This window comes from Pogona vitticeps, chromosome 2 (assembly GCF_051106095.1).
Source record: "Pogona vitticeps strain Pit_001003342236 chromosome 2, PviZW2.1, whole genome shotgun sequence".
NCBI lineage: Eukaryota > Metazoa > Chordata > Lepidosauria > Squamata > Agamidae > Pogona > Pogona vitticeps.
This window is the reverse complement of record NC_135784.1, coordinates 215303190-215328593: the sequence shown is the minus strand read 5'-3', so window position 1 is coordinate 215328593 and position 25404 is coordinate 215303190. Positions and strand designations below refer to the sequence as shown.

The window sequence follows — 25404 nt, the reverse complement described above, 5'->3', positions numbered from 1 at the left end:
TGTCTTGACTCTAAACCAGTGTTTGGCATCAGTAATGGGCTGGATGAGGGCAAACAAACTGAAACTTAATCTAGACATGATAGAGGTGTTCCTGGTCAGTCAGAAGGCAGATGAGGGAATAGGGATACTATCTGTGCTGGATGGGGTTACACTCCCCCTGAAAACTCAGGTCCACAGCTTCTAGATGATCAATGCTTCTGTTTCAATTTATTTGTAATGTGCTTGCAACGGCTAAGGCCACACAAATAAACTTGCATTTGATTTGAGGTTTGCAGCTTGGGTGTACTCCTGGATTCATCCCTAAGCTTGGATGCCCAGGTCTCGGCAGTGGCCAGGCGTTCATTTGCACAGCTAAAGCTGGTGTGCCAGCTGCACCCATTCCTTGAGATGTCAGATCTGGCTACAGTGACACATGCCTTAGTTACATCCCGTTTGGATTACTGTGAGGCATTCTATGTGGGGCTGCCTTTGAAGACGGTTCAGAAACTTCAGTTGGTGCAAAACTCTGCAGCCAGACTACTGACTGGGACTAGCTACAGGGAGCATATAACGCACCTGTTACAAGAACTGCACTGGCTGTCAGTCTGTTTCTGGGCCCAATTCAAAGTGTTGGTTATTACCTATAAAGCCCTATACAGCTTGGGTCCAGACTACCTGAAGGACCGTATCTCCCTTTATGCGCCTTCTCAGCAATTAAGATCAGCAGAGGAGGCCCTCCTCTTGGTCCCATTGCCAGCACAAGCACAGCTGATGGGGACGTGGGAGAGGGCCTTCTCTGTGGCAGCTCCCAGGCTATGGAACACTCTCCCTCGGGAGATCAGGATGGCCCCTTCCCTGTTACCCTTCCAAAAAAAGCTAAAGACCCATGTCTTCAGGGAGGCCTTTATCAATTATAAGTGAATCCCTGAACCCCATTTTAGCAGATAATTTTAATCTTTTTCATGTTTTAATCTTTTAATTGTATTTTGAAACATATATTGTTTAATTTATATTTTAATATTTAACTTACTGTGTTTTTAATAGTGTGAATTTTCATGTTGTGAGCCGCCTTAGGTCCCTTGTTGGGAGAAATGTGGCATATAAATGAAACTAATAAAAATAACCAATAATCTATATTTGTTCCTTATTCCCCATCTTTTCCAACAAGCCTTTTATCTTAATAACTTGTTTCTTTTGCAATAGATAAATAGATTTTATAAATTTTGTTTCATATTTCCTGCAGATTTCTCCAATGTTACCACTAGGTGTTATGGAGAAATTGAAAAAAATAAATATTTTTCTATATTTATTCCAAATTACCTTTTTTTTAACAAAAAGGGTTTTCATTTTAGTTATCTAGTTTTTGCAATATTATTCTTTTGTATAAAGAAAATATTCTCAGGCTTCTCACCAATTTTCTGCTATTCCAAACTTAATCAAATTAAATTATTAAAATGAGATATAATCAAGTGTATGTCTCATTTAATTAGCTATATAATGTACCCTTGTATTGGGAAGACCCAACCCTCTCTGATTTTGAGATTTATACCATATCTTCTTAAAATCCTTAATTTTTAATCTCTATTGCAGAATATATTAATAATTTTTCCCAGTCTTTCAGCTCTCCCTAAGTGATATTTATTGGTAACATCATAAATAAAAAAATAATCTTAAGCAAGATATCCATTTTACATACTGCTGTTATACCAAATCAAGAAAGTAAAATCTTCTAAATACTGTATCATCTCTTATTTTTATTTCCTTGTTTCATTTCACTAAAATTTTCTTCCTTCAAACATTCTAAATTCTTTGGTTTATTTATACCTAGCTATTTAATAAAATTTTTGAATACTAATACAGTGGTGCCCCTCATAGCGACGTTAATCTGTTCCGGATTAATCGTCGTTATGCAGAAACATCGCTAAATGGATCGAAAAAACCCATAGGAATGCTTTAAACTTGGTTTAATGCGTTCCTATGGGGCCCAAACTCACCGTTCAGTGAAGTTCCTCCATAGCGCTGCCATTTTCGCGCCCTCGGTAAGCGAGGGCAGGGCGCGAAAACACTTGCGGCAGCCATTTTGGGCACCCGGCGGCCATTTTGGAACCGCCGATCAGCTGTTTAAAAAACATCGCAATGCGAAGATCGGTAAGCGAAACGCTTACCCATCATCGCAATGCGAGTTTTTGCCTATGTAAACATCACAATGCGATCGCTTTTGAGATCGCAAAAGCAACATCGCTATGCGGATTCATCGCTATGTGGATTTGTCGTTAAACGGTGCGCTTGATAAGCGAGGCACCACTGTATCCAATTTTGTCCTAATTATCTCCTTTTCATCATAATTAAATAATGTCATCTCTTATTTATGCCAATTTATCTGTACTCCTGTTATCTCTTCAAATTCTTTCAAACTGAAGTTTACCCAATCCATAGCGATTAATGGATTTTCTATTGTTATAAAGTATCATCAAATAAATTAACTCTATCCTTAAAGCCTCTATGCCCACATTAGTGTATCTTTGAGAACATTTGCTAACAATTCTGTAACTAAAGTAAACGATATTGGGGGAAAGGGACATCTTTGTCTAGTACCACAGCCTAGGGATATCTGTTCTGTTATACAATCAGTTATTAGCACAATTGCAATATTCTCTGAATATAATTGATTTATTAAACCCTTAAATTCCTCCATAAAACCTGCTGTTTTTATTATCATTTGAAGTGTTGGCTAGTCCACACAATAAAATACTTTAAGAATATCTAATGAAATTATTTTCACCTTATTTATGAAGATTCTCAGTCGTCCAGGTGAGGCTATCTGGAAGTTGAGTCATGGCAACTGGATTTCTTTCTTATTAGGCTGAAATGTTTCACTACTCATCCAAGTAGCTTCTTCAGTCTGAGGAGAGTTGTAGGAGACCTCTGATATATCCTCCATGTTGATTTAACTCCCTCCTGGTCTGAATTGCCTAATTAGATGGACAATGGACGGGGGGGAGTGAAAATCCCATCTCAACTTCCAGATATCTCACCTTCATTTCTTGTTTTTTCTAATATTTATTACATTTAATACTCTTCTCATCAAATCTGCCATTTGTCTTCCTATTGTAAAACTCCTCTTCATTAATATTGTTGTATCTTAGCACCTTGAATTATTAATAAAGTACAGTGGTACCTCACTAAACGATGACCCCACTAAATGACAAATGTGCATGACGATGACTTTTTGCTATCGCTATAGCAATTCGCAAAACAGTCATTCCAATGGGCGATTTTCACTTAACGATGATTTGGTCCGTGCTTCGTGAACCTTTTGTTTGCAAGACGACAATTTTTCTGGCTGCCCTGTCTTTTCCGGACCCATGCTTCGCAGGGCAGCCATTTTTTCAGCTGATCGGCACTCGCAAAATGGCTTCCCTATGGGCGATCTTCGCTGGACGACGAGGTATTTGCCCCATTGGAACGCATTAAAACCGGGTTTCAATGCATTCCAATGGGGAAAGGGTTTTCGCATCACGATGATTTTGCTAAACAGCTATTTTCTTGGGATGGATTATCATCATCATGCAGGGCATCACTGTAGGTCTGTAGGGTCCAGGATCAGTTGGGTCCTTATTTCCTTTTGAAATTAATATGATTAACGGGTAACACTAAAGGGCAATTTCAAATATGCCCTCACCAGCTCACATGCATAATAGCTTTATTGTTCCTGCAAGAAGCTCAAGCTACATGAACAATTATGCTGTTATGCATGTGGGGTTGTGAGGGCATATTTGAGATTGCCCTTGTTATTCATATTCAACTTATCATTTATAGTATGATCTTTCATTGTTAGTTAGAGTAACAAATGAATTAGAAATAGATACAAGAATAGCAAACATGGGACCTTAGTTATAGAAGTGTTGTATCTGTCCTAATAGTGATGCTAATGATGACTTTGTCCTTTTAATAGCTGAAAGCTCAAAATGATCGTGAAGCTCAAGGCACAGACCTGATTTTTACAGAAAGGCAAAGGTAAGTATATGAATTAAACATTTGAAAACTTAGAAACTAGTGAACTCGATAGTGTTCTCTATGATGTCAGTGCTAATTAATGGTTTCTGGTCCTGGTTCAGTGCTATATCTTCAAGCACTTGAAACCATGAGTCCCTCTTTCACACTGTAGATGTTTACTGCATCTAATATTAGTGTTGTTGCAACAACTGGTGCCACAAATATTGTAAATAACCATTTTATTTATTTAAATGTTTATCCCGACCATTTAGTAGTCAGACCACTATTCTGGGTTCCTTACAAATCATAACAACATGCTATAAGCATATAAAAAACAGTAACAATCAGATCTAATAAAACACCACTCAAAAGAAACCAAGTCTCTAAATATAGAGCAGCGAATACCAAGAAGGAATGTGTATATGTCAAAATAGAGACAAGAGTTATCATAGACAAGGGTAATCATAGACAAAATTTATATTGATATCCACCAGCCTTTTTAGGATTTGTAGTATTCTATCTTAATTCCAAACAGACTTTCTTACAGACTGCATTACTTTCTATGGAATTTATTTTCCAAATAAATGTCCATATGATAAAATCTTGATAAATTAGACATGATCATACCAATGTATGTTATTTTGTCAGTTATGAGCCAAATGTGAATAAGTCATAGCATTAGCATATTAAATCATGGCAAATATCTTAACATTTGCTTCATGACTTTGTCTGAATCCAAAGTATACGATGAATTCATAAAGATGGTTATAACATGTTCTTCCATGCTTGTTATACATCAGTGATCAAAACATGACCAGACAAGGTTTTTTAAAAGTTTCCCCAAATGCATTAGACTTCCCCACTTCCAGCAAACAAAAGGTGAACTACAAAACTGATGGTCCTCCCACCCTCCCTGCAGTGTATAAACATCCCTCAAATACCAAGTTTTCAAAATGGAAATTGCCTGTTTCTCATTTTGGCTTTTGTTTGCTTGTTTTTGACATTTTGGATAGTGGACAGTAGCTAAGATAAGCCTGTATGTGTGCAGTTGTGCAGATGAATTCAGAAGAAAGCACAACTACCCTTTTGTGTTACTGAAGCAGCAGTAGTCAACTTCAGGGGATCCTGGCAGCTGCAGGATCTTGACAGCATAAAAATTTTCATGATCCACTAAAGTAGCCCACTCCTGCCATAATAAAAGAAAAGAGCAGTTTTCTTTCTTCTGAGCTCATCCTGCTATTGAAGAGATACAGACTCTTTGATTTTTCTTTTTCAGGTAGTCACAACAAAGTACAAACTAGTATGATATGCTTTATCTTGTATTCTAGCTTGCATGGAGCAGCAAGTTCACAGCAATAAATGATTATATTTTATCTTTGGGTGCAGCTACAATGCATTATAGCTCATAATTTGAATTGGATTTGGCATGTTTAAAATGAATGGGGTTTTTTCCTGCCAAACTAATCACATGGAAGCCCACTCCTTTCTATGGTCTCTTGTTTCTTTTTGAACAGCTGGCAGAGGGTTGCTTATTTCATGACAATTCAGCTGGCATAGCTTTTTTTCTAGGCCTCTTCTGGCATTTATGATCAAATATCTCAGTTCAGAGTGGGAGTCAGAGAAGTTTCCTATAGGGAAATTTGACTGACATCTCTGGTGGGATAATCCCCTTCATAGGAGCCTTCTCATCTCTCCTCTGCACAGTTTGTCTATTATTTTTATAAATGTTTGTCATGTTATACACTGTGCTGGATCACTGCTGTACTGTAAACCCTCGTTCCCAGATTAAATTGATAAACACTTTTTGCACCTTATCAGTCTCTACCTCTCCCCCTGCCTTCTTGCCCTGTAAGTCTTGCTGAAGCCTTACTAAGAACCAGATGAAATTGACAAAGCTACTCTATTTCAGCAGATTGATAAGTTGTTAGATCAGTTCAGTGCTATATCAGCTCAGAAAGAAAACGTTGAAAATATTATGCAAGTACAGTACATTGCTATCTATATAATGCTTGCCAAGACAAGGTTTCAGATTGGATGTTGGGATGCTAAGCATAAAAGGCGTGAGGAAGAGTGCAGTGGCAGAACCAAGAAGCCTTTCCACTAGACCTTCAAACACTGTAGCAGGAACACCCACCCCAGCATTCACCCCTTTGCTGGTGGAGGATGCGTATTACGGGCATCCCTGAGCCAAGATCTCCATAGCTTCAGAGATAGGATGGCAGTTAGAACAGGTGGCTGTGCATGGGGAAGTGATCTATGAAGACAGGTGAAAGACACAAAGCCTCATTGGACCATCCTCTTCCTCCTTTTCCTTCTCTTTTACTGCTGACAGTCTGTGAGTGGGAGCATGCCAACAGCTGGTGTTCAGTCACTTGGGGACTGGTTGTTTGTGTAGTGTCTCCCAGAACAGCCCCTATGTGAGATACTTGTAAATCATATCCCTGCAGACTACTAGCACAATTTTAATTGCAAAAAAAAAGCCCTGGCCATTTTTAAAAACAACAGCTGATTTTTAAAACACAAACCAATAATATTTTGTAGTATAGTCACAACTGTTATTTATTTTCAGCTTTTTAAACTCCTAAAGTAGAGCTTTTAAAAGTTTTGTTGTTAAACTTGTTATTAAAAGTATTTTTGTTGTTACTTAAAGACACTAAGCACTTCCTTTGCTTTTTTTAAATATATAAAACCACATTTAACTTGGTTATTTACTGTGAGGAGATACAGTAATTGATTTATTTACACATGCAAGTTAGACCCTCTGCCACCATACCACTGAGTAATAGTTTTTCTTAATAATAATATGAAATCATACATATTTAACAACACATTTGTTTTAGTCCTAATGCTTATATTGACTTGTAAACACTACAGTTCTGGACTAATAAATCAGGCTAGGCCATGAGGTTTAGTGTCTTTATAACAAATTATTATGATTCAATATATTGATCTTCAATAAATCCATCTTCTTCCGGAACAAATGTGTGAAATTGTTCAAAAACTACCACAGAGTCATCTTTATTGGTTCCTGGTGTCTGTGGGTGTGTATATATATGAGATGTGAAGGTTTCCTCAAACATCTCAGGTTCCTCCTCTTCCAGACGGCTGTGATTATAGCTAATCAAATAACGGTACCATACTGGAAATTTGATAGCAATAATTATCAACGTTGTAGTGCCCACAATAACTACTAGGACGCCAATTAGAAAGGTCCAACTTTTGCCCGGTGAATGAAAACCTGTGTGTTAAAGTAAATAAAATATCATGTGGGGTGTTTTTTTTCAATATAAGTTCATATCTCGTTTTTCTTCACCAACATCTCTAAAAAAATCTCAGATTTCAGAGAGAATACATAAGTGTCAAATGGTTCAGTTTACATAAAGATTTCTTCTCTTTTTTCCTTCTCCCCCATAGCAAATACAGTTCCTTAGGCTGTTTTAAAAGCAGAACTCAGATTGAATCTGTAATGTTATAAGACATTAATACTGTATAAGACTGAACGTATTTCAAGAGCTGGTGTGTTTAACAGAGAGTCCTTAAGCATTCTATTGTGGGCATATTTCAAGGCTGTTGTAGTCATATTTCTCTGTTATAGGAAACAAGTACTACGAACCTTGTGGCACCTTAAAAGACTGGCATGATTTATGTGGCATAAACTTTTCTTGACTGCAGCTCATTTTCAAAAATGTGTAGTAGTCCACAAAAACTTATGCTGAATGTAACTTGGCAGGATGAAATTCAAATTGTGTCCCTCCCCCCCCCCCCCAAGCAGAGCCATTAACTAGAATCTTATTCACTTACACAGTCATGCAAGGATAGCTGTGTAAGCATTCCATCCTTCACTGACATTGCATCATATGCTAATTCTCATGTAAATATGCAACCAGTTGTTCAACTGATCATGCAGTGGAAGAAGGGGGCTAACCAGAAGGGGGGAAAACACTATATGATTTTCTGTATGTATGTGGAGAACATAGGAGGATCTTGTCAATTCAGTCAATTGGCTATTGCTAAATGTTGTTCACATTATGCAAGTATCTTTCATTCAATGCATCTGCTGTTTCATTCAACACATTGGAGAACTATGCTTATTGGAGTCAAGCTTTAGACTTTAAAGTGCCACAAGTCTGGGATTAATAATTTATACAGATTCAGCTGGTAGAGAATAATAGTTAAATGCGCAAAGTGCAAATTGTCTCTCAGATCGCAAACATTTTTCTGAAGTCAACTCTATCCCAGCTACGGATACCAATCCACATGAGTCACTCTTGATGAAGTTTTTGAAATTATGCTTTCTTGCTAATTAAGGTCACTTAGCGTTACAGAAGAATCAGAAATTGGACCCCATCCGTTGCACTGAATTTCTGACCTACCCAGAACTCAAGTTTACTTTGGGTTAACCTCATGTTTGTTAGTATATATGCAGATCTATTCAGTGCCTTGCAGTTTAGCATTTTCAGTGAAGAACTACTCCAGAAGGGTCTATTCCATGTTTCTATGCAGCATACACAAATTATTTCATTATGTGATGTTTTATAAGCAGTACAAAAATGACTGTTTTATGCACACACAAACGTGTGCAGATGTACATATAGATATAAATACATACAGTATATATATATTATTTATGTAAAACTATCTCACAAAGGTTCTAATTTGTGTAAAAATATGAAAGATAATGTAGTCCTTAAGCCAAAGGCTTACTTCTGAGTAAATCTGGGTGAGAACACCTACAACTGTGTGATTACTCTTTCAAAAAAATCTAGAAAACACATATTTTCTCATTTTATAGTAATTGGTTTAGCTACTTTAATGAGAAAAAATGAAAATATTGTCACTTCTCTTGAAGATACTCCTTTTTTTTTAGCCTGCATTAATTACATATATAATATTTAACATTTCTTCTGGATCTGTTCTCTTGTTCATGAAAAATGTGGCTCGTTTGGCCAGTATATGAGCATTGATGGGCGCTTACCTTTGGCTGAGTACAATTGTCCATCTCTATCACCAGTTGCAGAAATTAGAGTATCATTGTTAGGAAAAAGTGTAGTCGGTGCAGTGGTTGTTTCAGTCACGTCTCTCTTTTCACAATTCTTTAGAAATGCTGTTTTGATAGGACATGTCTTCAGACTAGTAGGAGAATCGCATACTGTACTGTTCTCATATTCTGTAAAGATTAAACAATTTAAAAATAAATATTAGGGTATTAACATTTTTGGCCAGTACTATTATGCACAGTTAACTTCAGCTGTATCTGAATGCAGAAGATTGTTGTAAATTTTGAATGAGACTGTGTGACACAATGACTCCTTTTACTTAGTGTATTAAGTGACAACTAGTTTAGGCCAGTACTATGCTAAGCAACAGGATTTCAGCCAATGTATCTATAAAGGGCAGAAATATAACTGTTACCTTCATAATTCAGTATACATAAATGGTTTTATATGAAAAAAAATTTCTTGGTGATTAAAAGAGGGATTAGTGGCATAGACATCTGTTAAGTTTGGCTATACAGTGGTGCCTCGCTTAACGACGATAATCCGTTCCAGGAAAATCGCCATTAAGCGAAAACATCGTAAAGCGAAAATAAAAACCCATTTGAAACGCATTGAAACCCGTTCAGTGCATTCCAATGGGGTAAAAACTCACCGTCCAGCAACGATCCTCCATACGGCGGCCATTTTCACTGCCTATATAGTGAGGAACCCGTCCCTAAACACAGCGGGGAGCTATTTTAATCACCCGGTGGCCATTTTGAAACCACCAATCAGCTGTTCGAAAAACATCGTTTTGTGAAGAAGCGGTTCCCGAAGCAGGGAACTGATCATAGCAAAGCGAAATTCCCCCATTCAGACCATCGTTTTGCGACCGCAATTGCGATTGCAAAAAGATCGTTGTTAAGCGGATTCGTCATAATGTGGGGCAATCGTAAAGCGAGGCACCACTGTAATGACATAATTCAGAAGTCCACAAGAACAAGCATTTTGAGTCTTCGTTTTGAGAACCATATTCAAAGAAAGCCAATAAATTAGACTTGTTTTTAAGTGGTTCTTTTTAAGTGGTTCAAGAATGATTAGCACTGAATGTCATAGTTTACTCAGAGAAAATAATCCTGTGTTTATGTGTGTATGTGTTTATTTAATTTATTTATTTAAAATATTTTTACACCACCTTTCTCATTAAAGAGGGCCTAAGTCAACTTACATCATTAAAAGACAATATTTAATGCTAAAAAATCCAGTAAGTATAAAATATTTAAAAGGATCAAACAAATACCTCTCTAAAAACAGTAATTAAAAAAATGAAAAAAAAATTCAAAGTAGTAAGGCACAACAATCCATTTAAAAGTTCCACTCAATCAGCCAGTCACTGAGGGACATCTCTCCTGTAGAGAAAGGTCTTTGCCTGCTTCTGGAAGGACTGCAAAGATGAGGGTAGCCTGACCTCCTGTGGGAGAGAATTCCAGATTCTGGGAGCAGCAACAGAGTAGACTCTCTCCCATGTCCCCACCAAAGACACTTGTGAAGGTGGTGGGACCAAGAGAAGGACTTCTCCTCATGATCTTAACATCAAGGAAGGCTCATAAAGTGAGATGTGATCCTTATGATAGCTTGGACCCAAGCTATTTAGGACTTTATAGGTTAAAACCAGGGACGTGATGGTGCTGCGGGTTAAACCACAGAAGCCTGTGTGCTGTAAGGTTAGAAGGCCAGCAGTTGTAAGATCAAATTCACGTAATGGAGTGAGCTCCCGTTGCTTGTCCCAGCCCCTGCCAATCTAGCAGTCTGAAAGCATGCAATTAGAGAAGATAAATAGGTACCACCTGGTGGGAAGGTAACAGCATTCCGTGTGTAGTCATGCTGGCCACATGACCATGAAACTGTCTATGGGCAAACATTGGCTCTATGGCTTGGAAATGGGGATGAGCACCACTCCCTAGAGTCAGACACAACTGAGCTAAATGACAAGGGAAACCTTTACCTTTACCTAGGTTAAAACCAGAACCTTGATTTTGCCCAAAATCAAAGTGGCAGCCAGTGGAGTTGCTGTAATGGGAGCAGGGGTGGTGTTATGTTATCCCTGTAACCAACCCCAGTTAACAGTCTGGCTGCAGCATTTTTGACCCACTAAAGTTTCCAAACACTTCCAGGATGCAACTAAGGCATGTGGCACTGTGTCCAAATCAGACCTCTGCAGAAATGAGCACAGCTGGTGCACTAGATTTTTGGCTAGGAGTGCAATGCACTCCTGGCCAAAACCTGGGCATCCAGACTCAGAGACAAATTGAGGAGCACACCTAAATAAGGTGCGCACCTGCATTTTCAGAGGGAGTGTAATCCCATCCAGCACAAGCTGCATTCCTATTCCTTGCTCTGCCTTTCAGTGGACCAGAATGCCATACATGGACAACTGCCATTGTTCAGTAAATAATTAAAAAAAATCTCTAGAGGATTGTCCACTTCGGCTAGAAAATAGTATGCTTTTTAACAAAGCAATCCTAATGAAGATTGCACATTCTATTCATATTTCTATGAAAATATTATTTGGCAGACATTGTATGCACATTGATTGATTGTTACCAACAACTAGCAGGCATGTGTTACTGAGCTATTCATCCATCAGTGCAAATCCTAGACTGCAATCTTATTCTCATGTACCTGTAATTGAGCCCTACTGAACTCAGTAGGCCTTATTCATAAGTAGATTTATATAAATGCAGTTTTACTGGAACTATACTATTCATGTAGATAAACACATAAAGGCATAAGGCATTTTGTGCCACTCACCTATTGTTATGTTAGGATTATTCAACCAACTTTGCAAACGAAGGAGACCACATGAACAATTCCACGGATTTTCACTCAGTGTGATACTGATTGAATTAAATGGCAATTTAATATCTAAGTATAGAAAGTTGTTATTTTGTAGGTTCAAGACCTTTAGGTTTTCCAGTAATACAAAGGTATTAGAATCTAATTGTGAAATTTTATTATTTTGTAGATATAGCATTGCTAGCTTATTTGTGCCAACAAATGCTGCTTGTTCAACGATTGTGATAGAATTATTGCTGACATCTAGAACTGCTAGCTTTGAAAGACAGTTAAAGCTATAATTATGCAGAACAGCAATAACATTGTTGTTTAAATATAGTTCTGTAACATTTCTATACTTGTGAAGCATTATTCTATCAGTCTCATTTAAAGTGATGTTTTTGTAACTAAGATGTAGTACAGAAACACTTTCGGTCACGATGGAAGGGATAGAAAAATAGCTTTCTTCTGATTCCTCAAGCATGACCTGTTAAATGAAGATAGAGATACTGTAATAATAATACAGATTAGAATTATCCTGTGGGGAAGTTAATCAAGGTGAAACAGAGAATGTGCTAAACATCAGACTTCTATAATTCTATAGTACTATATAAATTATTGTTAAAATACTGTTGCTGGATTTCATTGTAATTTTTTTCTGTTCCACATTTCAAACATACAGAATAAAATCATATTGCAACAATAAAGAACAACAAAACAAAAATAAAACCAGAAACTATTGTTTTGGGAAACAAAGTAATAATTAAATGTTATGAGCTTCCTATTAGAAACTTTATTACAATCAGAGGTTTGCCCTGAAGAGGTAACTCAGGCTGTATGAAAATAATCCTGATGATTCCCCCTCCATTGAAATCTCAATGCTTGAATGGTTCTCAAAAGCCATCTTTCCCTAACTCTCTGCGTCGCATACATGCATACAATGATACCCAGTGTCCCATATCATTTTAGACCAACACCAAGAAAAGTTTCCTTTGTGATGCTAAGGAGGGAGGTCCATGAAAGAAAAGCTTTCTTGTGGGTGACAGTAGATACACAATATGAGATTTGCTCATGTACAGCATGTGGTGATAAGTCATATTTTTGTCTTATAGATGAATGAAGGAAAAGTGTGGTAATGTTATTTCAGGATACAGGTTATCCTCTGAACAAGCTTTATATGGAGATTTTTAAATGTAGGCTGCAATCTTAATAACCTGTCATCTTGTGCAAATTTTAATTGTACCATTAAACACAATGAAACTTCTCAAAAGACTTGAGGTTATATCCAATAATGTCTGTTTGCCAACAGAATGAACACAACTAGAAAAATTGGCATTAATCAAATTATTAGTTCCAGATAAAGTTGACCCATTGAATCAGTTGCATTACAGTGAATCAACAGTTATGTAACTCCTATTGAATCAATAGATTTATTCTAGCTGGGACTACCAGTTGGATTCAGGTCACTGTTTCCTCCCCAGCCTCAGTTCTCTGCAAATCTATACTGTAGCTGAGGATTTGGAGAATCCCCTCAAGTTGATTTGGAGCACATCATAGGGGAAAAGAAGTAAAATTCCTGTTGGGTCTTTAGAAGTCTCCTTCTGTTGCTCTGAATATAGGCCATCATCAGGACTGAGTTGTTAACAATTTCTAGAAAAATCAAAGAGTATTAGCTGAGTTTTCCTGATAAAACTTACAGTTTCAGTACTGTCGCATTTCACAAAGACTGGGTGTGCTACAAGAGTTGCAACCAGTACCCGGAGCCAGCCATGATTCATGTTCAAAATCTGTCAATTTAGAATAGTAGGTATAAGTAATCATTCAAATTGTAACAGATATTGTTGTTCATAATAAATAAAGTCAAAATTAATCATTAATCTCACTTATTTTTTAGTATTTTTTCTTAATTTTTTCTAATTTTGATTTATGCTCCTTTTTGTACTTCCTACAAAATGGTTTATTTTTAGTACTGATTTGTACCAGATGTAGAACACAGAACTGTGGTACTTCCCATGTGATGTCTAAAGTGGGAACTTCTTGGTTGGAAGCTTTCAAGTAGCACTCAGAACAAACACACAAATGAGCTTCAACAGAGAAGTGGATTTCTTAGAATAATTGTTAAATATTTTTAAATGCTTCTTAAAGATACTTGGCTTTCTTAACAAGTGGAGACATGAATTTTTAACAAGTTTGGGTGGAAATCCCAGTAAACTCTGCTTCAAATAATGCGATAGAAAATGAGAGGTGAAAGAAATGCTCCATCTGCAAGATCCTCGTCATCCCAAATGAGAAATACTTTAAAAATCAATACAAAAGAAGGCAGTATTGAAGGAATAGAACACATGTTTTAGTAGGGGATTTACAATGTGATGTAAACATCACAAAATGTGGTTATTTTTGATGCAGAATGGTAGGCTTTTGGATTTTTTTGTGATATTTCAAAAATTTCAATACCACAGATTATCAAGTTGACCCTGAGGAAAACAGTACCAAATAATGCAATGAGTGGTTGACAATTATTAATCATGTTTGATGCCTACTTAGCTGTCACATAGGACAACCTCCTCCAGTATAGCATTTGTAGAAATGGGTAAAAATCAATTGCATTGGCAGAATGTTGTTCTTCCTAAATAACTCCTTTCTATAAGGTAGTCTGTTGGGGCAGGGGGAATCTCCCTTTAACAGGTCAAAACATCCATAGTTGTTTTTTTGCTATTGTCTTACCTAGCAAAACTTTGCCCTGCTCATAAAAATGGTAGATGAAAGCAGAGGTATCAATTTTCCTAGATGAACAGTGTTATTTGTCCATCTTACTGTTTAATGTCCCAAGCAGCCTTGCCTCACACTTTGAAGACCAAGCCAAAATCCAACATGAGAAGATATTTAAGTTTTGAGAAATTAAATGTAATATTAAGATTATAATTTCAACAGGAAGACAAGTTTTACAAGTTCATACCAGATGCAGAATTCAGCTCTGTGGTGTTTAAAAGAGAATCACAAACTATATTCCTAATATAATCTTTAACTCTCTTTTAAATAAAATCAGAGGCAGAAAGCTGATCTCTCTTCCTCAATAGCATAGCAGTTGCTACATCCCCCTTCTCAGGTCCAGAAGCATCTTCAATTGGAGAGCATGGGAGCTGTTGTTTAAGAAAGGAAAGTGGAAAAGTCCTGCTATGTACATTCACTTTAGTGTACTATGTATAGTAGATTAGTATCACGAGCACTAGTGAGAGGCAGAGGAAAATACTCCTCCCTCCGTGTTTTGAACCAGATATGATTATTCTTCAGAAACACCTTTATCTGGCCATCTCCTTCATTCACCGCAATAGTGAATTACCTGTACGAGATATCAAATATGTATGCTTGCTGCACAAATCCATTGCTTCTTGAAAGGGTCTTGTTCTATTATTTAGGGCTGCTGTAGCTTTTATAAAATCTAAAATGGAACTAAATATAACTGATTTTCTTCTAGTATCTTGCTTTTTGAATCTTTAAGAATCCACAAGCTGGTTTTCTTAAATATCTTACTGATACTCATGTCTCATGTTTCCTGCTCTCAGCCAATTTCTGAAATGGTGCAGCAGATCAGAACCGCACAAGATGCAAGCAGTGTTGAAGTCATATCCTGCTCTGCATATGGACATCTTGTAGACAACTGATTCATAACTGTGTGAACAATACAATCCAGGAGTAGGTGATACTTTTATTAGAGCACTTTAAAAAGATAAAATCTGTTACCTTTTGTGGATTGTATGGTTTTTAGTGGTCTAATAAAAGTATTACTCTTGCACTGTATTATGTAAGGATCACATTACTTTCCCTCAACTTTTTAATGTGAAAAATGCTAGACTAGATTGATTTTAGTCCAGTCCAACACATTTCTTGTGTTTCTATACCTCATGCTGGCTTTTCTTGTTTGGCATTGTTTCATAGATTTCTTAAGGGGAGAGGTAAAAATGTAATTAATGTTATAGATTGAAAATATTGGTGCAACAAAATAAAATTCAAGTTGCAGTAGAATTTTTGTTGTGGGAAATTCTGCCAATATTCTGCTGGCCCCTGTATGTTTCAAATTATGTAAAAAAATAGTCTCTGAAGTTGTAGATTTATGACTGAACTGTTCTATTCTAAACACTACTTTGTTTAAGAACAGCATGATTCAGGTTACAGGAAAATATTGGAAATAGAATGCTTTTCAGAGAACAAAATATATCTTCTCCTGGGATAACTAAAACATTTCCTCCAAATTTGTTAAATTTTGAAAACATAGATTATGTTTAATCAATAATTGTTACAGTTGCTTTCTGAAACAAGAAGTTTAATCACACACATTGATGGTTATATCAGCAGTTAAAAATATCTTACCTTAGTTTTTCGTTGAGACATTAAATCCATGTTTGCGTGTTCTTCTGATGAAAATGACAGTATGAAAGGTGCAATGTTACTTTGCCTGACTTCAACCTTTGTACCCAATTAGCAGGCAGGTAGTTTAAAACAAGAAAGTGCATGATGTCTTTAGCAAAAGATTGACTAAGTTGGGTACTTCCTCATGTCCATCCATGATTTAGTATCTTCAGAGCCAACCAGGAAGTATCATGTTCATTTTATGAAGGGGTAGCAAGAGAGCAAGGCAAACCACTGTAAGAATTTCTAGTAAATAAAGATTGTTATGAATATAAGCTGCTAAGGTTTAACTGGTTGTAAGGGGCTGTTATCCATTTCAGTAAAAATACGAGCGTCATCACACAAGTGTAGCCTAGATACAGATGCTAGGTATTTTTTAATAAGGAAGAATGTATGTGCTTGACTTCAGATCAAAGGTCAGACAGAAAGTTAAAAACAACTAACAGCCATAGAAACTAGCATGCTACCACACAAGGGTTTGAAACTGTATGAGAAAATGCTCTTGTTCTTCCTCTATAAGGCTGTTTCTCTCACATGCTACTATAGAAGCTGCTTGCTACTTCCCAGCCTTCTAAAAAGACAGAGTACAAAAGTTTGTAGAAAAGAAATGTATAAACCACCTTCCACATATTAATGTGTCCATGTGCTGTTCTTGTTCATATAACAGATGAACATTTTGGGGAGGGAAGGTTGGGATCACAGCTGTTCCACCCCCCCCCCTTACAAGTCATCTCTTTGCAATCTGTTATCTTGTAAAAGTCAAGTATTAATTGGATGGGAAGGGTGTGTATATTGCAGTATACATACAAGTTATATCTTCATAGGCTTATGTTAAAATGCATAAACATGTGGGGCCCACACATTAATTGAGCATATGAATGAAGGTCTTCTTTGCAGGGTTCAAATCCCCACTCAGCCATGGAAAATAAACAATCCTTACATATCTCACTTACCTCAGAAACCTTACTAGGGTTGCTATAAATCAGAATTAACTGGACAGCTCATTATTCATTCTCTTGAGAAGAAAGGGTGTAGAAGATATTGTGTTTTTTTTCCTGAGTCTGTATTCTGTAGTAGTGATGAGATTTCATTTCTGACTTGGGTTCAACAAAACTTTTAAACATCGGTTGTTGTTTGTTTGTTTGTTTTGTTTGTTTGTTTTTGTGGCAGAAAAGCAAGGATTTTATTCAGATTCAAGTTCAATTGAATCTAAACTTGCTTCCCCACCTCTTTATTTTGAACCAGACCATGGACTAAAAATCTCTCATCAATGATTTTTTTTCTCATGGAAAGGTAGATCTTCTTTTCCCTCCAGTAATTATGAGCTGACTTCCTTGTTTTTCTTATCTAACAACCCTGAGGTTGCTGATGTGAGTGAAAAGATGGGTGGCAGCAGTAGTTTTTGTGGGTCTCTCTATGTGCCTCTCAGAACATGCTACAGGAAATCTGTCTGTACACATAAGAGTTTTCTGGCCAGCTTTTGTGTGAATTGTCTGTGAAGCACCCAAGCTCTGGAAAGTAGGCATTTTGTTGGAGTCTCTGGGTTTAGTCTAAAATTCTCTATTTTAAAACAAGTTTTAATTCCATCTTTTTTTTTTATTTTGTTATATGTACTTTGTTTTATGTCATTTCAATTATGTTGCTTTATTTTTCACTTCGTTTTCTTTAATTTTGCATAGGCTAATAGGCTGCCAAAGTAAAACAAGAGACTTCATTTTCAAAATTTTAAATACTGAATCAGTTTTATAAAACTTTCTTCTTGTGATGCAGTAAAGAAAAGCAAATTCAGGTTGTGGAAGAGGAGATCCAGCAGGAAAAGCAGGCAGCAGAAAATATAATTAAAAATATGTCCGAAGAAGATCAGGCTAAATACATGGAGACAAAAGAGGCAAATGAAAAGCTTTTGCAGGTAACTTTTTGTGCTGGTAGTCTGAATTACAGCTTGATACACCCAAGCATTGTTTGATGAAATGGAAAGGGACTGTTTTCAGTAGATAGAATCCAACGCTCTTAACACTAAAACTGGAAAATAAAGAATACCAAGGGCTCCTTGTCTAGATTTTAGTTTCATGTGTTGAATTTAGATGTTAGTGCACAATACACTCTATCCCCTGGAAACCATAGGTGTCAACTGCCAACCCTGTTTTGACCTCCCCAAAACAGCTCAAGCGACATAGAAGGAGATGCAGATGGGAAAGGGAAAATTAGGAGTCCCTTTTGCACATTGAGAAATATTTTATACTCAGAGCAGTCCCTATATGCGAGAGCCTTTCAGACAGATCACTGATAATTCTTGTACTCATAACTCTCATATTTACTTCTCAGATTTGTATATTTACAGACACTTCATATAGATGTTTGAAACAATAACATTCTTATAATATTACATTAGGCTGAGAAAGTGCCCGAGATGCCCAGTGAACTCACAGTTAACTGGCAAGTTTCCCAACATATAGGCACCACACCAGAAATCTTATTTTTCCCAGTGCTTGGTATCTGTTTTCTTCAAGAGGAGGAGTCTCCAACGAAAAACAGTCTCAGAGCTTGGACAAGTTACTTTTTTAGACTATAATTTCCAGAATCTCACAGCCAGCATGACCAGTGAGGGATTATGTTGTAGTCTAAAGAAGTACATTTTTCATTCTTGAGGCAGGATATTCCTTCTCACTGGGTGGGTAAGATCTTCATAAGTTGGAAGGTTTGTTTGTTGCACAGTAACTGAAATGCCTACTGGCCAAATTTCACTTTTTATCTGCATTTGTGTAGAACAGCATAGTCGTGGATGTGAGCTATCTGTAAAGCACCCAACTTCCAAATAATTCTCTTCTGTTGTTTTTGTTTTACTTTTTCTTCCCCAGACCTATTGTAGCTTGTTATTAAACCTATATTTACATTTTATTTTTCTCCTAGGAATTATGTGCTTTACAGCAGGAGCTGGACACTGTGAACATGAAAGAACAAGCATTAGAAGCTGTATGTATGGCATTAAACTGTTCTGTTGTCAGTTCAATTATATGTTTGTGGTAATGGAGGGAGTTGGGAATCTGACAGCTGGTTAAAAATTATCATATTTAATAATAATAATAATAATAATAATAATAATAATAATAATAATAATAATAATAATAATAATAATAATAATAATAATAATAATAATAATAATAATAATAATAATAATAGACACGCATTGTCATGGATTTACCCTGGGGTAATCAGTTTACTGCCCACTGAATATAAATTTACAAGCACTATTATGATCTCATCTAATGGATATCAGCCCCAGACTCAGGCTGTATTTGTATTTCCATTTTCCTGGGTGCTTCTGTTTCTTTATGCTCCAGTATGTGACATCTAGAATACTGAAACAGAAACTCCCAGAATTCAGAAGCAGCAAGCAGTGATAAGGGAAGAGCTGAAGGAGAGGGACAGGTTCATGCTAGTTTTTTTGTGGAATTAGTTCGTTACACCAACCTACAGTAAGCACAACAGAAAAAATGCAGCACCAAATTGATCCTAGTTAACAAGCCATCAGTTGTATCCTTCATTGTATATTGATTATTTGGTGTACAAATAACAGTACATTAACTAGCATCAATTCCATGTTGCAGTTTACACCATTGCACTTAATGCTACTGTAACTGACCAGAACTGTATTTTAACAAATTGGCAAGAAAAATAGAAAGTAGTTTGAAATATGGTGCTAGAGGGGAGCTTTCCAGCTATAATGGTGCCTCGACTTACAACCATAATCTGTTCCAGAAGATGGACGTAACTCAAAATGGTCGTAAGTCGAAGCACCTTTTCCCATAGGAATGCATTGAAATGCAATTAATCCGTTCCGGCTGAAGAAAAAAATCATTGCAAGACTCATTGGAAATGTGATTAATCCCTTCCGGCCAAAGGGGGGGGGGGAGAAAAGCAATCAAGCGTGCAAGACCCATTGGAAATGCACAGAAAACAAATGGAGCAGATCAGAAATGCACAGAGAACAAAGAGGGCAGGTCGGAAATGAAAAGAAAACAAAGGAAAAAGCAAGGGAAGTATGCAGGACCCATTGAAATGGGAGGGAAAACCCCAAAAAGCAACCAAACTGCCCAAATACCCATTGGAATTGGGGGGAAAGCCAAAAAACAAACAAACCCCCAAGACCCATTGGAAATGGGGAAAAACACTCCAAAAAGCAACAAAAAAAACCCTTAAGGCCCATCAGAAATGGGGGAAAGCCAAAAAACAAACCCCCAAGACCCATTGGAAATGGGAAAAAACACTCCAAAAAGCAACAAAAAACCCCAAGACGCATCGGAAATGGGGGGGGGACCAAAAAACAAACAACCCCCCCAAGGTCCATCACAACACAGAAACTTAAACCCCGCAGCCCAAAACTACGCTGCAAAAACACCCAGAACAGTTTTTAAAAAGCAGAAAACAGCACCTAACCTTACCAGGCAGCCCGAAGCCTCCCTGCAAAAACATATACATGCTCACTCAGAAGCAGAAGTGAGGCAGTCCCAAGCCACCTCCGACACAGACTCATGCTTGGGTGAAAGAGCTACAAAGCCTCTTTCGCCACCTACAGTTAGCAATTTGAATTTCCCGCCTTTAAACCCTGCCTTTTTCTGTTTGTAAGTGGAAGCTCCGGTCGCAAGTAGAAGCAAAATTTTGCGGTCAGAGCTGGTCATAATTCGAAATGGTCGTAAGTAGGGATGTTCATAAGTCGAGGCACCACTGTATCTTGGAGTGCCATAAAGACAAACAAGTGGGTTCTAGATTAAATCAAACTTGAACTCTTCCTAGAGGCAAAAAATGATGAACCTGAGCTTATCATACTTTGGCTACATAATGAAGAGACAAGACTCAATAGATGAGACAATAATGCTAGGAAAAGTTGAAAGCAGTGGGAAAAGACAAAAGACTAAGTATGCGATGGACTGACTCATTGTTATAGCGACAAATGTCTAAAACACAAATGGAAAGTCTTGCCCCCACCCCAAACTAAAAGTAGTCCACATGACCTTTCCAAACTGAACCTCCTTCACCCTTCATGTGTTCCCCTCCCCAATAGAGCAACTAGATTGGAAAAATCCTTCCAGAGGCATCAGTGGAAGCCCACCCCCACCGCCCAGCCATCAAGTCTAACTGTACCATGGGAGATTATTGCAGCTCGACAGAGAAGAGTTAATTGTATCTTTCATGGATATTGTCAACCTGCCCAGCACCCATGCCTGAAGGATAGAGAGGAAATACATTTATTTATTTATTTATTTATTTATTTATTTATTTATTTATTTATTTATTTATTTATTTATTTATTTATTTATTTTATATGCCGCCCACACTACCCAAAGGTCTCTGGGCGGCTTACAGCATTTAAAATACAATAAAGATATGTAACAATTAAAATACAATTAAAATATATATAAAATTGCCATCGGACCCACAGCTAATATTATTTCAATTGTACTGTTACATGAATTTCTGTTACACGTGAGAACAGATGTGTAACCTCACCTGATTTTTATTTGCCCCTGCCAATTTTTTGTATGGTCCCTGGCACTGCTGGCATGCACCCCCAGAAGATTAGACACAATAGAATGAAGCCTTCAGTGTATGAAAGATTCCCCTTATAATATAACCAACAAAAACATTGTAAATGTAGACATTTCATCAACCAGTATTTCTTTCTTCAGGAAATAGCACACTCCCAAGTTAAGCAAGAGGCACTGCAACTGTATGAAAAACTTCATGGTCTTGAAGAACATCGTGATCAAATGATTGAAGAGGACAAAAATGTGGGATCTCCCCAGGAGGAAAGAGATAGATTGCTAAAACAGGTAGGGAAACAATAGATATTGAATATAGGTTATTTCCCATACAGTTAAACCTAGGGGCCAAATTTTGTCCCTGGGCCTTGTTGTGGATCACGCTGGACCTGGACATTTTGCAGGCCTTTAAAAAAAAGTTAATTGGAAGTGCCCAGTGGAGGGCCTAGCCTCTGCCAGGCCGAAAACTGCTGCTTTGAGAGGCCTCCAGAGGTAATAGGCAAGTCATTGTATAGAAATAATTTTTCTCACTCTGGGTAAACTAAATAGCTAAATGCAGGGATGCTTTAAAATACAAATAAAGAAGGAGGGGATATATTAATACCAAATTTCTGTTGTTGAGAATCTGTAGTGTGCACTGCTTTTCTATAGATCTCCAGCATGAATACAGACCTTTATCTAGTCAAATAACTACTGTAAAAGTAATTTCAGCCTTATCTATAACAGAAAAATTATTAAAAGTATTCAGTCTAGATTCGTAGCATAAGTAATATATCTGCATTAGACAATTTTCTCAAGACCAAGCTTTTAAAGTTTTTATTTAATTCCTTTTCATTTTTTTTAAGGTGAAAGAAGACAATCAAGAAATAGCAATCATGGAGAGACAGTGAGGACTTTCTCATATTTTTCTCTTAGGGTCTCCCAACTGCCAGTATATTAGTGCAGTTTCATAATGTACGAGACTCATTGGCGGAAATCTTATTGCATGACGTATCTTTAAATTTCTTCTTTGTGGCCACTGTGAATCATATCCTGGGTGATCTGCGCCTGCACGGAATCTCATCGGAAAGTTCTAGAGCTTCTGCAGTAGAAAAAACACATCAGAATAAGGCCCCTCCTCCCTCATATAAGTACCTTGGCGCCAAGGCTCCCCTTTCAGTTTTCTTTCAACCACTGCGTTAAGAACCTTATAGTTCTGCTTCTGTGAGTAAAAGAGAGAGTTTATTCTTGATACCTTTCTTTTATCAATCTTTTTTCCTTTAAACCTTTAGATCAAATTCATTATCATCAGAGATTTTTTTCTTTTCTACTTTGCTCGGCCTCTGGCCGCAGCATGCCCCCCCCCATCATTGTTTTTTTCTCCTCAAATTATTTTCTCCTATTCATTGCATCTTTGGGCCCGTTTGAACACTGTATGGTCTGTGATAACAAAATATCACTCTCCAACGGCCACACCAAGTGTCTTTTTTGCTTGGGAGAGGCACACCAAACATCCTCCTGCCAGCATTGTAAGAACTTCAAGTGCGGAGTCCGCTATTCTCGTTTATCCAGATTAAAACTCCGTCTTTGAGAACAATCCCTTCAACCAACCAAAATGGCCCAACCTCCTTGTAAGGCCACTTCACAAACCAAAGCAATGATTCAAAGCCTCAAAACAATGTCCACCACACCATCCCACTCCGGCGCTCCATCCACTTTGTCTAAAACTTCAAAAACCCATAAATCAAAGGGCTCAATACTGAAATCCTCTGTATCGAAGCCCTCCACTAAACATCAAATGTCCACTGAAGCCTCTTCAGTTCCAGAGCCTTCTCTGCTTCAAAGACCTAAACAGCATAAATCTAAAGCTGCAGTCATCTCTCAGCAGTCTCAGCAAACCGCCAAATCAGTCTCTATTGGTTCGCCTTCTGACGATGACAGAATCCCCTCTCATCAACCCTGCTCCCAATCACCGGAATGGGATGACAGAGTCGATCAATTAACATCTTCTCCTCCCAGTCCTCAACACTCTGTTCTTTCAAGCAACCCTTCCATAGTTGCTTCACCTGACAGGGACGACTCCAAACAACAACTAGAGACCATACCTTCTTCGGTTACATCTGATTGTCCACCACGACCGCCTCAGAGACATCGGCCCCAATAGTCCCTGGAGCCATTTATGTCATCACGTTTGGCTCAGACCCGTGTTAATGCAGACTCACCGGGTTGCCATTTGCCCCGATCAGTGCTCGACCGGACAAACCGCAACCACCAATCAGCCAGTTGCTCTATCAGCTCAGCCATACCTTCTCATGGTGCGTCTCGATCTCGACAGACATCGGTGTCGAAACGGCCATATCACCATGACCCACATCAACTCCAACCTGCTCTCTACCTGGCACCTAAAAGACCCAGGACGGTCGAGCAATTTCCTTCTACAGGTGAGGCTTTTACAGCTCCAGCCTCCCGATATTTTCCCACTAATCCAGATGAGGGAAATCATTGCTCTCACTTGGCATCTCCAGCAACTATATACTCCACTGCTTTACAAGCTCTCCAACAACCTCTGTTTCGACATCACCAAGACAGAGGCTCTGATATTGATGATCCTCTATACCCATCCTGATCCATGGACACTTGTTCTTTTCCTCTTTCAATGCATCCATCACCCAATAGAACCAAGCCATCAAACTCGACATCAATATGACTCCGAGTTCGTCACCAACGTTCAACCATATCAAATGACATCCATGGACACTCGGATGACATCTCTCAATACTAAAAATCCTTGACACCAACAAATCCCCATGGACATGCTGCCTCCATCAACATTGAGCCACAAACATCAATACTGTGACACTCAACCTATCAACACTGAAGCCGATCAACAATCCGTAGACTCCTGACGTGATCCCGATTATTCCAATCACAGATCCAGACATAATACACCATCAGTATTACTTACCTCACCAGAATCCAATCTTGTTGATGCCGACCCACCATCACCTAAATCTCTCAATCTCCAAATCCACTGTCCTTTGACAAAACCGACTGATCATCTATACGACCCAGTCTCTAAAGATACAACTACCCCAGTACACATCTCATTGCTTCCGTCTCTACTCAGCACTGCTCAACGATCCTGGACAAAACCAGCCCCTTCCCATAACAGTACAGTACAGAAACCTTTATTGGCATGCTGCATAAATAAAACGATAAAACAATAAAATACCGGGGAAAGATTCCCCTTCCCATAACATGTCTAAACAAATCGATTACAGAGTCCATGATCCTGGAGCTCTGTTTCTTCAAAAACAACCAGCTCCAAACTCTTATTTTTGTCAAAGCTTCACAATCCAGATCTAGACATCAACAGACCCTCATACTACCAAATAAAGACAGTAGAAGGATTGACTCAATGGAAAGATGGCTTTATTCATCAGCAGCATCCACCATGTGTGTCGCTAACTACCAAGGAGCCATGTGTGCATATCAACGTTTCCTTTGGGACAATATTCTGGTTTCCCTTCAGACCGCATATGTCAACCTTTGTCGAATCTTTGCCAGAAAATAAAAAAGTACTTGCCCAAACCTTTCAACCAGAAGGGCTTTCCACTGCCAAACAATAGATGCTGTCTCCTAGGCACATGGTAGATGCCACAGCAAACCTGCAGAGATTATTCATTATGTAG

At 37.8% G+C, this 25404-nt stretch overlaps 2 protein-coding genes across 3 annotated transcripts in view; one reads left to right on the top strand and one right to left on the bottom strand.

Moving 5' to 3' along the window:
- Positions 1-25404, top strand: part of IFT74 (intraflagellar transport 74) — a 95476-nt gene that overhangs the window by 26513 nt on the left and 43559 nt on the right. For both annotated transcript variants that reach the window (XM_020796174.3, XM_078384893.1), the window contains exons 8-12: positions 3935-3996; positions 17964-18102; positions 19104-19166; positions 21881-22024; positions 22579-22619. In XM_020796174.3, coding sequence (XP_020651833.1) covers positions 3935-3996; positions 17964-18102; positions 19104-19166; positions 21881-22024; positions 22579-22619 — 449 coding nt within the window. The remainder of the gene's footprint in view (positions 1-3934; positions 3997-17963; positions 18103-19103; positions 19167-21880; positions 22025-22578; positions 22620-25404) is intronic.
- On the bottom strand, positions 6670-16279 carry LRRC19 (leucine rich repeat containing 19). Its single transcript, XM_020796176.3, has 5 exons — positions 16155-16279; positions 13484-13573; positions 11763-12273; positions 8951-9142; positions 6670-7213 (listed from the first exon to the last, which is right to left on the bottom strand). The coding sequence occupies exons 1-5, from the start codon at positions 16182-16184 to the stop codon at positions 6906-6908; spliced, it is 1131 nt and encodes a 376-aa protein (XP_020651835.3). The 5' UTR covers positions 16185-16279; the 3' UTR covers positions 6670-6905.